The 16,290-nt window shown below is 41.3% G+C and overlaps 1 protein-coding gene across 5 annotated transcripts in view; it reads left to right on the top strand.

Annotated features, from left to right (window-relative positions):
• Positions 1–16,290, top strand: part of trpm7 (transient receptor potential cation channel, subfamily M, member 7) — a 140,157-nt gene that overhangs the window by 11,427 nt on the left and 112,440 nt on the right. Inside the window, exon 1 of one of the 5 annotated variants that reach the window (XM_078530187.1) lies at positions 14,615–14,733. The exons of 3 other annotated variants lie outside the window; for them this stretch is intronic. In XM_078530187.1, coding sequence (XP_078386313.1) covers positions 14,713–14,733 — 21 coding nt within the window. In that variant the 5' untranslated portion in view covers positions 14,615–14,712. Of the gene's footprint in view, positions 1–14,614; positions 14,734–15,007; positions 15,093–16,290 lie in introns of those variants that run through there. One more of the 5 variants, XM_078530189.1, reaches the window with a different exon arrangement.

Raw genomic sequence — 16,290 nt, 5'->3', positions numbered from 1 at the left:
TTTTTACAACTTCCTTGTTTTTATCCTCCCTCTTTTTATAAAATCCTGGATCCTGTCTGCCTTATTAACCACTTTCTCAACCATCTTCAACTTATGCGCACAAACCACCAGACCTCTGTTCCTGCACCCCGTTGTTGAGCTTCCAAACACACACATCATCACTCAGGCCACCTGTTTCCTCTAACATCACCAAACTCCAGCCATGCCTCTGCACATCTGCTGCTGAAATGCTCATTCATGCCTTTGTCACCTCTAGACTTGATTCTTCCAATGCACTCCTGGCAGATCTCCCACAATCTACCCTCCATAAACTTGAGGTTATCCAAACTATGCCCATGTCCTTACTTGCATCAAGCCCTGTTCACCCATCATCCCTGTACTCACTGATCTACATTGGCTCCCAGCCAGCCAATGCCTCAACTTTAAACTTTGGATTCTTGTTTTCAAGTCCCTCCATGGCCTTGCCCTCCCTTTCCCTGTCCTAGGCCCAACTATCTTCAGCTGTTTCACCAATAATCTCCCTTTCATCATAACGTCAGAAGTGGGGATGTTCGCTGATGATTGCATAATGTTCGCTATTCGCAACTCGTCAGATACTGAAGCAGTCCGTGCCCAAAAGCAGCAAGACCTGGCTTGGGCTGATAAGTGGCAAGTAACATAACACAAGTATCAGGTAATGACCATCTCTAACAAGAGAGAACCTGACCATTGCCCCATGACATTCAGTGGCATTACCATCACTGAACCCCCAACTATGAACATCGTGGGGGTTACCATTGACCAGAAACTGAGCTGGACTAGCCATATAAATGCTGTGGTTACCGGAGTAGGCCAGAGGCTCGGAATCCTGCGGCGAGTAACTTCTCATTTGCCAAAGCCTGTCCAGCATCTACAAGGCACAAGTCAGGAGTGCGATGGAATGCTCTCCACTTGCCTGGGTGAGTGCAACTCCAACAACACTCGAGGCTTGACACCATCCAGGACAAATCAGCCTGCTTGATTGGCAACCCATCCACAAACATTTGCTCTCTCCACCACTGACTAACAGTAGCTGCAGTGTGTGCCATCTGCAAGATACACTGCAGGAACTCACCAAGGCTCCTTCGACAGCACCTTCCAAACCCATGACCTCTACCACCTAGAAGAACAAGGGCAGCAAACACATGGGAACACCACCACTTGGAAGTTTTCCTCCAAGCCACTCACCACCCTGACTTGGAATTATATCACCATTCCTCCACCGTTGTTGGGTCACAATCCTGGAACTCCATCCCTAACAGCACTGTAGGTGTACCTACACCACATGAACTGCAGCGGTTCAAGAAGGCAGCTCACCACCACCTTCTCGAGGGCAATTAAGGATAGACAGTAAATGCTGGCCTAGACAGTGACTCTCTCATCCTGTAAATTAATTTTTTTTAAAAATCTCCAGCCCCACAACCTCCTGAGATCTCTCTGCTCTTCTATTTCTAGTCTCTTGAACAACCCCAGTTTTAATCACTCCTCCATTGGCTCCCATGCCTTCAGCCATCTGGACCAGAAGGTCTGGAGTTCCCTCCCTAAACCACTGCCTCTTTATCTCTCTTTCCTCCTTTTAAGACAGTTTTTAAACTACTGCTTTGACCAAACATTCTGCCCTTTGCCCTAGTTTTGCCTCATATCTTGGTGTCAAATTTTACTACTTAATGTTCTGTGAAGCACCTTGGAACATCTTTATGTTAAAGGGACTGTAAGTAAAAGTTGCTGTTCCTGCAGTTCACTATACAGGTTGCTCCAATAGTTCAGTTACCTTCTATGTAGATAGCCCTGGATGGAAACTGAGCCTCCAGTATCATTTGGGTATCTGATCCATCTGTTGATCAGGCTGTTTGAGAATGAATTTTGCATTGTAGCAGTGGAGTAGAGGAAAGAGCTTGCATTTATTTAGTGCCTTATCTCATACAGGACATCTCAAAACAAATCATATCCAGTTGAATACTTTTGAAAGGAATCACTGATCAAAACAGACAAATGTTCTCCGTTTTCTTTGATGGGAGACAAGAGGGAAAGGTAGATGATTCAGGACAATTTGTGGCATGGAGAAACGCCCATGAGATTTAATCCTCAAGTGTCATTGATAGTTGGGTGTAATTCTTCACATCTACAGGCAAGCAACCCTCTACTTCCAAGGATGAAGCGAAGTGGGAAATTAAGCAGAATGAGATTAAATGCAGTTAAACTCCTGTGGTAATGAACAGTTAAAATGAAAACTCCCTTTTGTAATAAGAGGTTTCCATAGTCCAAGTGTAGTTAGTCATTCCGATGGCTCTTGATTTAGTGAACTTCATCTTGTTACAAAACTGAATGCTTTAATTATGTAGAGATTCTCTTGCATGTCTAACAAAGCTATGTGATTGTAGTTTGCATGCATAACAGGTATTTAAAGAGGAGTCTTCCTGTTTTGATGGAGTCATGTGTGAGGAGTATAATTTAACAAGTTATAGGACTGAATAATTTTTTCATAATATATTACAATGTACCATTACCTAATGTTGGCATCACCTATATGCTCCCACTTGGGAAATTTTGCACTTGAGTTTTACTTCTGAGGAAAATCTGTAATTAACTGAATTTGCATAAACAATTAGTTGCATCGAATTAGAAGCATATTACTATTACCCTAGCAGCCTAATCACTAAAAGTGGAAGGTAGAGGCAGGACTTTTTTTTAAAAAAAATTATTGTTACAAATTGTGTTTTGTAGAGAAATTTACTTATTTGCCTTTCGGTTTTTTGTATGGCGTCCAGCTCTAGAATAAGTGTAATTTTATTTATCTCATCGCTGGAGGTTTCTACTTCCTCCAGTAAGATGATCTGTGCTATCTCCCCTTCTCCATATCCCTTGTTTTCTTGTAGTGCCAAGGCAAAATTATTTATGTAAATTGTAGAATCTTGCCTGTACATGCATTAGATTTTTTAAAAAAGTATTGTAAATTCATCTAGATCACTACACATGTCAAATCTGTTGCTCTTAAACATTCAAGTATCTATCAAACATGTTCATGTATCAAAATACTATAGCATAATTTCTCATACACTCTATAGCCATTCATAAATCAGACTTAAATGTACTGTTAAAGTTTAGATGTCAGTTCATCTTCTGTCCCTCAGAAACGACCCTTTTAATAGTGACTCTATTGTAGTCTGAGTCGGACAGTAACCAAATGCATTTTCAATTAGCTGTTAAATAGTGTACTATAATTGAAGCAATAATGAAATGTTAAACTGTTAAATGAAAGACGCCTTGTTACGACCAAGATGGGAGGAGTGCACACCTGTCCCTAGCTCCACAACTCCACATATCATAACATATACTTAAATGACTTCTCCAGCTAGCTATATGGCCAAATATGTGCTTTACCTTTGAGTCTCAGAATGACCACTTGATGCCCAGGCTTTTTCAAAAAATTATTGGTTTATTATAAAACCAGACTTGTCAAGTAGAAGGCAAGGCTTATTAACATACAGTATGAAATATGAAGTATAATTACTGTTTCTAAATACCCCAATTCTCTCTCGCAAGCACACTAAACTAAAATAGAGGAATTCTGTCAAAAGGTTAAAAGTCAATGGTTCAAGGAAAGTGGATAGATGGAGTGCTTGAAATGGTGTCTGGGGGTTATGGTTGCTCTCTCAGCAATGGTCTGTGAAATGGTCGATGACTCTTACACTACTTTTCAGGTGGACTTCAAGGAGAACTTGCAGTCAGTTGATTTCTGAATGTAGAGCGACTTTGGAGCAACTTCCATTCACTTTTTGCTTTCAGCTGGGTCTGGAACTTCAGGAGCTGTTGTCTTTACCCAAGCAGTTGATCCTTTTTGTTTTACCCACCAAAAACAAAACCAAAACCATCTTTTAAGCACGGTTTACTGGGCATTTTTTTTCAAAGCCATAAATCATGTGACCCTTTTGTAAACAGTCCACTGGGGTCAAGAGGTTTCCAGCTTCTTTAAAACTGCTTAATTGCCTTTTCTTGTAGAATGCGGTCTTTTCCAGGAACAGCAGCAACCAGAGTCTTCGCATTAACCCTTTAAGGGACAGTGTCAGAATGTTCTTAGTCCTTGAACTATTTTCTGTGATAAACACTTTAATCACAGCCTATAAACATCTGAACTGTGCCCAACAGTTGAGTTTGAGGCTCTCACTCGCTATTGGGTGACGTTGAAGCAGGAAAAATTATTCTGAGTTTTCAGGAAGGTCATGTGTTTTCCAACATTTTGAAAAAAGTTCTATTTTTCTGAACTTTAGAAGAAATGGTATATAAAACCCCAAATGGTAGAATACAGAAAAACAGACAATAGTAATTTATAATTTTACCAGATTTTATTTAATAAATAGAATTATGTTAGAGTACTTTACACAGTTGGCCGGTCAACAGCTGAAAGACAAAAGGTAATGTTTACAAAAACAAAATAGTGCAGATGCTCTAAATTTGAAAAATATAACAAATTGCTGGAAATACTCAGCAGGTTGGGCAGCATCTATGGAGAGAAACAGAATTAACGTTTCAGGCTGATGACCCTTCAGAACTGAAAAAAGGTAAAATGTAATAGGTTTTGAGTAAGTGAAGAGATGGACGAGGAACAAGACGGAAGATCTGATAGTGTGGGCGGGGGGGGGCGGTGGGGGCAGGAGTGATAAAATGACAAAAGGTTCATGGTATAAAAGCCAAAGGGAGTGGGAATAGGTGAAGTAAAGAAACAAAAGATGTCCAAATGAGGTGGGAATGGCTGCATAGCAACTGTCCGAATGTAAATGAAGGGATAAAGAAAGGAGAGAAAAAACCGAACCAGCAAAAAAAGATGAAACAAAAATAGAGGTAGAGACTATGATCTAAAATTGTTGAATCCTGTGTTGAGTCAAGAGATGAGATGCTGTTCTTTAAGCTTCATTGGCACACTGGCAGGCTGTGGACAGAAAGGTCAGATTCAGTGCGACCAACTCTCAAGCAAAAAAAAAGGAATTCTGGCATGGGAGACCGGATTGGTGGGGGGGTGGGTTGCAGGGGTGCTGGCAAGAATGTAGGAGCTGGGGGTGGATGGAGTGTCCATACTATTGTTTGGGGGGGTCTGTGTGTGTTGTGGGTATGCTGGGAGCAAGGGGTGTAGTCCACACCATGACGGTAGCAGGGTTCTGGACTCTGGATCCTCCTCCCACATTGGATGTGGCAGTGGATTGATTTACTCCCCCCTCTTCCTCCCTCACCTCACAAAGTCGTGGGTGCTCCCAAGCAAACCTCAGGGCTGCGCTCTTCATTCAGCATCCACCGGGCTCAAGCCTGCTGGGCTCTGGTTGCAGACCCAGAACCTCTCTTCGGTCATAGGTCCTTGCTTTAGGTACTCTGCTGCAACATTAGTGAAAATTCAGTGAGGTCTGGCACTGAGGCTGTATTCCAGTGCTCCTCCCCCATACTTGGCTCCAGTCCAACTCCAAGCAGGTATGGGTTGACGTCATGCATGCACAACAAACACCAAGAAACACAAGAATATCAGAAATATGGGGCAAATGGCATCCTGGGCAGAAATGCTATGGAACCTGTGACAATTAGGTTTTTTAAAAATAAAGGGACGATCCTGTAAAATACGCGATGGCTGGTCAGAGTGGGAGCAAGGTGGCGAATAAAAATGACAGGTGACTGGAAATTCGAGGTCATGGTTGCGAACTGATAGTGTTCTGCAAAGCAGTCACCTGGTCTGTGCTTAGTCTCCCCAATGTCAAAGAGACCACATTGTGAGCAGTGAATACAGTATACTCAGTTGAAAGAAGAAGTATATGGTTATTTCAATGGAAAGGAGTGCTTGGGGCCCTTGGATGGTGAGAAGGGAGGACATAAAAGGACTGGTGTTAAATCTCCTGTGCTTGCATGGAAAAGGCAATTCTTGCCCATGAGCAGTGGTGACATTCTATACTGTTTTGAATCTCAATCAATAGAGTAGTACTTGGTACAAGCTGAAGATCAGGATGAGCGGCACAAGTTCCCTCAAGAGCAGGGCACCACAAATATATAACTATGGCCCAGTTGAGAATGTGTGCTTGTACCTTGCTCAGATTGGCTCTTCATGTCAGAAAGACAAATGAATGAATGTCAGTAGACTTCTTCACCATCGAGGCGTATATCATAGCCAAGCCATTATTTGGTCTTCACACCTGGTGTCACTTTCTTTTTAAGATCCTCTGTAAATATTGAGGTACTCCAGAAGCTCCTATCCTAACTTCCAAAAGGCAATGTCAACTATGCTGAAGAAAACTTTGCAATTGCTGCAGAAGGTATTAGTGTACAGTAAAGTAATGTTCTTGTAGTGAACGCATAGGGAAATCAGCTCAGTTAGGCAGAAATTTGATTTTACAGCCACAATCTCCACAAAACCGCATTCTACAAGCAAAGGTAATTAAGCAGTTTTAAAGAAGCTGGAAACCTCTTGACTCTGGTGAACTGTTTACAAAAGGGTCAAATGATGATTTATGACTTTGGGAAAAAAACATGTCCGATAAACTGTGCTTAAAAGATAGTTTTGCTTTTGGTGGGGAAAACGAGAAGGATCAACTGCTTGGGTAATGACAACAGCTCCTGAAGTTCCAGACCCAGCTGAAAGCAAAAGGTGAGCACAGTTTCCAAACTAAAGAGCTGGACTCATGTACTTTGAGCTGAAGTCACTGGACAATTATCGAGAGAGAGAGCCGTGCTATTTCCTTCTGAGCCCAGGGATACTGAAGCTGGAAAAGTAGACCACTGGCTTAAATCAGAACAGTTGACTGAGTACAGATCAGGGATCAATTCGGGAGCCTCTTTGGCCTATATGGCTCGGTGTCAATTGTCTGATTCTGTTTCTGTGACGGTTTTCTCCATTGAAGGTCCTTGGGGGAAGCTCACTGTCCCTTGGTAAGGGATGCGTATGCTAGAAATGTGCTCCAGCTTTGAACTTTTATTATAATAGTCCCTCAAGATTGGCTTACCAAACTTTGCAAAGCATTGTTTACTGAAACCTGTAGACATTGATTCAAAAATACCTCAATGCCATTCAGAAACAGCATTTTTGCTCCGTTGTTGAATTCTACTGATAGGGTTGTTAAAGAGTGAATGTTCCAAGTATGGGTAATCAAAGGATTGGGTACCCTGGGCTGTCAGGAAATATTAGTTGAAATTTTTATTGGTCTCTTTATTGCCTTATGACTCAACCTAGGCCTTTTTGGTGTGTGCTGGTCCAGTTCTGGTCAGTTCTTTTCTCTGCAGGGAGCCACTGTGTGTAATGGGATTCTGCCATATTTCCCAGCAGTGAAGTTATATTGGATTTCTGCTTTTAATTGAAAATATCATTAAAAAAAAATTAGCTTTCAGCTAAGCCAACAAAACTCCTGCAGTTCTTCAAAATGAGAAGTTTCCACTTCCCTTATCTTTGTGTTTAGCAGTTTGCAAAAGGATTATGAAAGGCAGGATTGGTATGCAAGTGATTTCAAGATCTGTAAAGGGGCCTACTTAACTGAGGCTAAAAGCAGATATTTTTAGATCAATGGTGTGTTGATGGCAAAAATTGCTCCAGAGAGGAACCATATTTTAAAAACTCTGAAGTTTGGAGTGGACTGATACTGATCAGTGATACTGATGTTAATCACACCATTACTGAACACACTATAGTTGTTGAGCCATCTACTTTGTTCTCTACTTGCATTGCAGAAGTCTTGTAACTGTATTTGATGCCTGTTACTTAAGTATCCTTGTACTCATTATAGTGTTGTATCTCTTAAACATATCTCTTGCCACCCTAGGTTTCCCAATTTCAATTTGGAATGTGTTGCAGTATTAGTGGTCAGGGTACATGGAGTAGTTATTTTTTTAAGCAGCTCTTGTAGCGCTGCATAATCCAAGTTATGGGTGGGTGCTAAGTAATTCCAAGAAATGATAAACCACAAGTAACTTATTCTTTAACTTCAGTTGCAGTTCCAACTCCAGTACCAAACATATTTTTCACCTCATAGGAATACTTGCTAGAAATGTTCAGAATCACTTATTTCCCCTGCACTTGTCAAGTGTTCAGCAGTGGAAAGGCATGGGATATAGAAGGCAAGCTTTTTTATTCTTTAATAGTGTGAGAGCATCGCTGGCAAAGCCACCAGTTGTTGCCCATCCCTAATTGCCCTTGAGAAGGTGGTGGTGAGCTGCCTTCTTGAACTGCTGCAGTCCATATGGTGTAGGTACACCCACAGTGCTGCTAGGGAGGGAGTTCAGGATTTTGACCCAGCGACAGTGAAGGAACGCCGATATATTTCCAAGTCAGGATGGTGTGTGGCTTGGGGGGGAACTTCCAGGTGGTGGTGGTGTTCCCTTGTGTCTGCTGCCCTTGTCCTTCTAGATGGTAGAGGTTGTGGGTTTGGAAGGTACTGTTGAAGGAGACTTGGTGAATTCCTGCAGTGCATCTTGTAGATCGTGCACACTGCTGCTACTGTGCGTCGCTGGTGGAGGGAGTGAATGCTTATCTAATCGTTACCACCAACTTCCTTGGGACGACTTATCTTTTAGTCTCGACTGAGTTGTTAAAAGTCTCAACCTAAGGACTGCTTATCATTGTGTTTATCTTGGTCTCTGATCATTTTTCTTTCTCTGCTCCAGCTAATCTTTAAAGACCTTTCTGTGCTCTTTCCACCCCATTGATTAGCTTCTCATTTAATTTATATTGAAAGTGCATTTTACTTATTGTAGAATTTGATTTGCTAGAATTAAATTGTGGACTATGGCTAATTATTTAGCAGTTTTGGCCAATGAAAAGTAAAAGCAAGTCACTGTTTCTGTGGTATGCACTGAACAGCTCCCCACAGCTCATCATCTGTGGCTCTACCTGTTTGTTTTCTCTGCCAACTATTCACATTTCTCCTGAGAGAGCAGATGACTGAGGATGCAGATTTTATTTTTGCAAGTACTGGTCTGATATCAATTTGAAGCAGTGGGCTGAGTGTCTTGTGAAAGTATTGGTGGTCGGGGTACATGGAGAATCTGATACTACATCAATTTTTTGTATCCTGGTAGCAACAAAGATGCCTGAAGATTTTATGGACTTGGTGCATGTATATCTTCGCATTCATTTTGTGCAGTGCCTATTTTGCTTAAATTAAACTAGTGTATGAGTTTTTGTACAATTTCATAGCTAACATAAGATCATTTGAAATAGGAGCAGGAGTAGGCCATGCAGCCATTGAACCTGCTCTGCCGTTCAAAAAGGTCATGTCTGATCTGATGTAGCCTTAACCCCACTCTCCTGCCTGCCCCCAATAACTCCTGACTCTCTTGTCGATTAAAAATCTGTAACTCCACCTTAAATATATTCAATGACCCAGCCTCCCCTGCTCTCTGTGGAAGAGAATTCCAAAGACCCCCTAGGAGAAGACATACTTCCTCATCTCCATCTGTACCCCTAGTTCTAGATCCCCCCCCCTCCCCCCGCCATGAGAGGTCAAATCCCCTCAGAATCTTCTATGTTTCAATAAGATCACCTCTCATTCTTCTAAACTCGAATGAGGATAGGTCTGACCTGGTCAACTTTTCCTTTATCTCAGGAATTAGCCAAGTGACCATTCATGCTACACAAGTGCCTGGTAATGACCATCTCCAGCAAGAGAGAATCCAGTCATCTCCCCTTGGTCATTCAATGACATTATTACCATTGAATTCCCCCGTTATCAACATCCTAGGTGTTACCACTGGCCAGAAACTGAACTGGCCCAGTTGTATAAATGCTGTGGCTACAAGGCTGGGAATCCTGTGATGAGTAACTCCCCAAAGCCTGTCCACCATCTACAAGGCACAAGTTAGGAGTGTGATGGAATACTCTCCACTCGCCTGGATGAGTGCAGCTCCCACAACACTCAAGAAGCTCAAAACCATCCAGGACAAAGCAGCCCGCTTGATTGGCACCCCATCCACCACCAATGCACAGTAGCAGCAGCGTGTACCATCTACAAGATGCACTGCAGCAACTCACCAAGGCTCCTTAGGCAGCACCTTCCAAACCCGTGACTTCTACCACCCAGAAGGGCGAGGCAGCAGATGCATGGGAACACCATCGTCTGCAAGTTCCCCTCCAAACACACACCATCCTGAATTGCAACTATATCACCGTTCCTTCACTATCACTGGGTCAAAATCCTTGAAATCCCTTCCATACAGCATTGTGGGTGTACCTATACCACATGGACTGCAGCGGTTCAAGAAGGTGGCTCACTACCATCTTCTCACAGGCAATTAGAGATGGGCAATAAATGCTTGCCATCCCATGAAAGATTTTTAAAAAAGAACCTTCTCTGAACTGCTTCCAATGCAAGTATATCCCTCCTTAAGTAAGGAATTGCTTAACATACTTTTGAGTGCTATTCCAAGAAATTGCTGTGGGACAGGGGCTGTATCAGCCTCGCCTTTTCAATGGCAAACTGCCCTTTATCACCATCTTTAAAGCTGAGTACCTGGAGTATATAAATGTATTCAACTTGAAAACTGAGACTACAGCTAAATCCTTCTCATGTCCTAGTCCTAACAACTTATCACCCTGTCCTCAACACGCTGCCCTCATCTCAGAAGGATCCATGTTGATTACAGAAAGGATAAAGGGGGCAAACAGTGAACAAAGTTGCAAGTTTCTTTGGTGCACTAATCTTCCTCCTTCATTTTGTATTGACATTTGAACATTATGTTGACCTCGACTGGACTTCCTATTTCACCATTCATGCATGTCCCAATGCAGTTAGTATATCTCCACCAATGGCTTTTGTTCCTCTCTTTGGAATCAGCTCCCTTGGTGCCTCAATATTCCACCCTTTTAATCATTTGCATGTTGCCCTGTGGGAATAGTGTCACTTTATGCTATGTGCTGACAACACCCAGCTCTGTTGCTGTATCGCTTGTTGACAACATCTGCATTATCAGCCTGCCTGTCCTTTGAAAAACTCTGCATTGAGTCAGAACCCTTATTTTGAGAGTTTGATTACACTTACATGATATCATCCCATGGCAATGTATCACTCCATAAGGCCAGTTATTCCTTTGCTGTTTCTGCATTCTGCTGATAGCTGGTTCAGAGCACCCAGTCTCACAGGGCTTGGTGCAGCCCTTCCTTTCTGCTGCAGATGACATAAACTGAAAGACCAAACATTACAATTAGAACATTACAGCTACAGGCCCAATTAAAGGAAGTGGAAAGAGGTACTCAGACTTTTTAAATGATTAAAATATCTGGTTTTTAAATTTCAAAAACTGGAATCTTTTTTTTTCTGTACAGCACACATTACTTTTAAATATACTTGTATCTGTCATGCCTATGTGGAGAACTGAAATTGCAAGATTCTGTTGAGCTAAATGTGATGATTCATTCAAATGTAGACAGGTAGGAAAAGCTGCCACTTGTAAACCAAAAGTCTGCAAAGCCCAAACTGTTCCTGGTTTTTCCCAAAGCTATGAAAGGAAACTGCAGCTATTATGAAATGCCAAAATGTAGTCTGAAAGCTCCTTTTAACCCATCATGAGACTCTTGTCTGTTGTTCTCACCTTATGTGCTCAAAGCTGATTTCAACTACAGCTGAAATTCAGTGCTATAAGCTTTCTGGGCCTGGAGAGCTAGAAAAGTCTAGTTCCTGATTGGACTGGTATTTTTTGTTTTGTACCTTGGCCCTCCAGCCTGTGATGTTTGGTGAACTGAGGCTGAAGTTTTCTTGTTTCCCAATCTTTAGTGGAGGGCAAGGAACAGGACAGTGGAGAAAGATGGGAGTGAGAATGAGGGAAGAAAGATGAGGAAGTTTGGGATCGGTGAAGAGGCAGGGACTTGAGTTTTTGGGGGTTATTGAAGCACATTTTTTTCACCTTTTTAACTAATTAAGCATTACCATGAGATTAAAACAGTTATGAAGAATTCTCAGCAGTATATAGGTACTCCCTCTCTTGTTAAACCTGGATAATTTCGATTTGGTAATGACTTCCTAAGTTTGACAAGAATACGATCATGGAAGAGTTCCTGGAATCTGATAATTCAGGTCTTTTGCATGCCTTTTACCTTTGTGTAAAAGTCAACCCTATGCATGACCTTTGGCCTAAAAAACATCATTTTTCATATACCTCGTGTAAAGGTCGACCCTGCTTTTTCAGGAATAGTAGTGTTGTGATTATTTTTTATTCATTCATGGGATGTGGGTGATGCTGGCTAGGCCAGCATTTTTTGCCCATCCCTAATTGCCCTTGGATGGGTAATAAATGCTGGCCTAGCCAGCATTGCCCACATCCCATGAATGAATTTTTTAAAAATTACTTGTAATTACTACACTTAATTAATTTAAAGGCACATATGGGAGCCTTTAGATTTCCCCTCAGCCAATTCTAGTGGCAATATCCTAAGCCAATCGATAGGACTAATGTGTACCACATGATCTGTAACGATGTCTTCGAGAAAGAGTAAGTATATAGCTCAATTTAAACTAAAAATGGCAGATGGATTAATGAGCATTGGCAAAATGGTCATATTATTACCCAGAGCGCTGCCGGACTCCACACTCTCAAAAGTGAAGAAAGATGATATCTCAGAATTCCAGGCCAGTGCCAGGTGGTGCACAAGGTTCATGAAAAGGTGTGATTTAGTACTCCCTCAGATTCTATGTAACATAACTCACAGCACCTGCCACCTGAACTCGACAATAAAATAATCAAATTCCACCATTTTGTCATCCAACATCGAGAGAAGGATGCATATTGATTTGGTCTGCATTGAAAAATGATGAAACGCTAATGAACTTCAACATGCTAGCAAACATCCGCGAGAAGACTGGGCTCACAGTGGTTCCATCGTGTATGACATGACACAAAATTGAAGCCGATGTTGATATTCAAGCGCAGAGCTTTCTGAGAAATTTCAGAAAGGTATTGCCTTCCATATTGACAAAAGAGTCTGGATTGATGAAGGTGATTGCAAGAACTGGATCAAAGAACTGTGGAATTTTGAGACCAAGAGCATTATGCAAAGAAAAAAAAATATTCATCTAGGTCTAGGACATGTTCAAGTGCCACCTTGTGAAGGATATAGTCTGTGATGAGATCAACTAACACCAGTGGTTTTACACAGGTCGTTCAACCTTTGGATGTATATATAAATAAACCTCTGAAGGATAGTATCTGAAAGATGTGGAACAATTGGATGTTGGAAGTTGAGAAAACATTCACTAAAGGTGGAAATGTGAGAGGACCAGCAACATTGTGTCAGTGGATCATAGACATGTGGGATGAACTTGATCCCAATATTGTCACAAAATAATTTCTAAAATGTGAATATCAAATGCACTCGAAAAGTACTAAGGTCAAATGCTTGTGGAATGATTCCCAAGTTAGCCACACCACTGATGGTGATGAAGATCCATATGATATACCAGCAGGCCATTGACCAGGCTATTATTAAATAACCAGGCCATTGGGATAAATTGTTCAGTGATCAGAGTGATTTCAAAGGATTTCATTGTGAAATGTTGTAGTTAATTCGTTATGGTATATATTTATATTGTGTTGGATGAAATGAATATAGTTTGTAATGTTTAAATAATGAATTATTATTGGAATTAACGAACTCCTTTGCATTGTTGATTTTTACTCTACTATTCTGGCTGTCTCTTTTTGGGGACCAAATCAAGTACGAATGTAAATCTCTCAAAATCAACCTCATGGCTTTTGGCCTAAAAAATTGGCCTCCAGAGTTCCACTTTTACACAAGTATACTTGGTCAATGTTGAAGCGCTCTTAAGTTTTTGGCCATGCACCTATTGATTTAGATTCTGCTATCTGATGAGCTCATGAACTCATTCAAAACTACTCTCTTCTCACCTTTCTTCTCCCCTAACCAAACCTGCCATTACCTCTGAACTCAAATAAAAAAGACTTGAATGGGTAAGCAGCAGCACAGCAAGGTCTATTGACACCACATTCTCTGAATGCTTGGAGTGAACTGCATTTCATGTCACTGCAATGTTTCCAGATAGGGCTTAAATCAAGTAGGTTAAAGCTTCACTCATCATTTATGTGTTTTCATAATTTCTGGTGTCTCTTGGGAAATCTCATAACTGGGAAAGCCTTTTGTTTCCAGTTATTTGACGTGACAGTGCTATTTGTTTGAATCTGTTTAGATTATTGATTCTAAGTGAGAATAGAAATTGGCTTTGGTTCAGCTCAGACTCGGGGAAGGTGAAGAAAAGAGACAGTGTTTCTTATAATAAAAACCTGGTTTATGTTCAGTTTCCCCTGACTTCATTGTCATTGCCAGGCAACCGCTGTTTAAGGAACCAATCTTCCAGTTTTTTTTTCAAGCTTGTTTACTCTAAGCATGAGCAGTGGCTGTATGACATTAGAGATCTGTTTATTTGCAGATTTATCGAGGTTTAGGTTTCCCTTAAGAAATAACTGACCTGGTATTTACTTCTGAGCAAACGTATTCTTGGAAGGCATTTTAGATAATCCTGCAATGAAGTATGTGGCAAGGATGGCTGGTTATTGGCTGTGGAGCACTTCAGAATGTTCTGAGGACATAAAGATGCTATATAAACGCAAGTCTGTTCTTTAATTTCAGTGCAGTACTGAGGGAGCTTGCACTGTCGGAAGTGCCGTCTTTCGGATGAGACGTTAAACCGAGGCCCCGTCTGCCCTCAGCTGGACGTAAAAGATCCTATGGCGCTGTTTGAAGAGCAGGCGAGTTCTACCTCGTACCCTGGCCAATCAGTATCACTGAACCAGATTACCTGGCCATTTGTCTCATTGTTTTTGGGATCTTGTGTGCAAATTGGCATCCACGTTTCTGATATTACAGCAGTGTCTACACTTAAACAGTATATCATTGGCAGTAAGGCATCTTGAGGTTGTGAAAGGTGCAAGACATCTTTTCTTTAATTTCAGTTTCTTATTGATCAACCATAACAGTTCCAAAAACTGAAAGCTGTAATTTTTATGTACATTCTGCTTTTAGATGCACAGAACTGGAAGGGCTACTAATCGCTTAGCAGACTTGCTATGGTGCTTGCTGTGCTACCTACCGAACAGTTGTCAAAATGGTGAATGTTGCAATTAACTATGCTAATATGTATATTAGTGTTGCTCATTAGTAATTGTTGGTTAGCTATAAATGTTAGTGACATTTTGGCCAAACGCACTGGTAGAAACTGCCTTGCATACACTTAGTCTTACACATTGCAAGTATATATACAGTCATAAGCATTTGTCACCATTCTATAACCAAGGAAGTGAAGTACTCGCAATTATCATTAAATGTTCTCAGACTCTGCTTTTTGTCTTAAGATTTTACCAACAAATGCACAAAAATGTTAAAGTTCACATGCATATACTGTAGAGAAGAGATTGAGATCTCAGGCCCAATGACTGCCTGTTGCTCAATTAATTTACTGATCAGAAAAACAAACAGCCACATGTGACAACTGGCAAATGCATTGGACAACATGAAACTGGTTTAATTTTTTTAAATGGGGTTTGTTGTGCATCCGTAGGTCTGAAAAATGCGTTCCAGAAACTTGTGGGGAAAGTCGTGAGGAAATTTAATTCTTGGGGGATGGAATAACACAGTTATTGGCATAAAGTTACTGCATAGCAAATTCTATAACATTGAGCCTCATTGCAGGACTACCCCTAGTATGTATTTACAGATCAATAATCTAAAGCACAAGGTTTGACACTTTTTAAAAAAAGTACATCATCTCAACTTGCTTAACATAGAAACTAGGAGCAGGAGTAGACCATTCGGCCCTTCGAGCCTGCTCCGCCATTCATCATGATCATGGCTGATCATCCAGCTCAATAGCCTGCTCCTGCTTTCTCCTCATATCCTTTGATCCCTTTCGCCCCAAGAGCTATATCTAACTCCTTGAAAACATACAATCTTTTGGCCTCAACTACTTTCTGTGGTGGCGAATTCCATGGCTCACCACTCTGGGTGAAGAAATTTCTCCTCATCTCAGTCCTAAATGGTCTACCCCGTATCATCAGACTGTGACCCTTGGTTCTGGACTCCCCCACCATCGGGAGCATCCTTCCTGCATCTACCCTATCTAGTCCTGTTAGAATTTTGTAGGTTTCTATGAGATCCCCCTCATTCTTCTGAACTCCAGCGAATATAATCCTAACCGACTCAATCTCTCCTCATATGTCAGTCCTGCCATCCCAGGAATCAGTCTGATAAACCTTCGCTGCACTCCCTCTATAGCAAGAACATCTTTCCTCAGATAAGGAGACCAAAAC

This window comes from Cetorhinus maximus, chromosome 26 (genome assembly GCF_964194155.1).
Source record: "Cetorhinus maximus chromosome 26, sCetMax3.hap1.1, whole genome shotgun sequence".
Lineage (NCBI taxonomy): Eukaryota > Metazoa > Chordata > Chondrichthyes > Lamniformes > Cetorhinidae > Cetorhinus > Cetorhinus maximus.
Note: the sequence above shows the minus strand (reverse complement) of the source record. Positions and strands in the feature narration are given on the sequence as shown.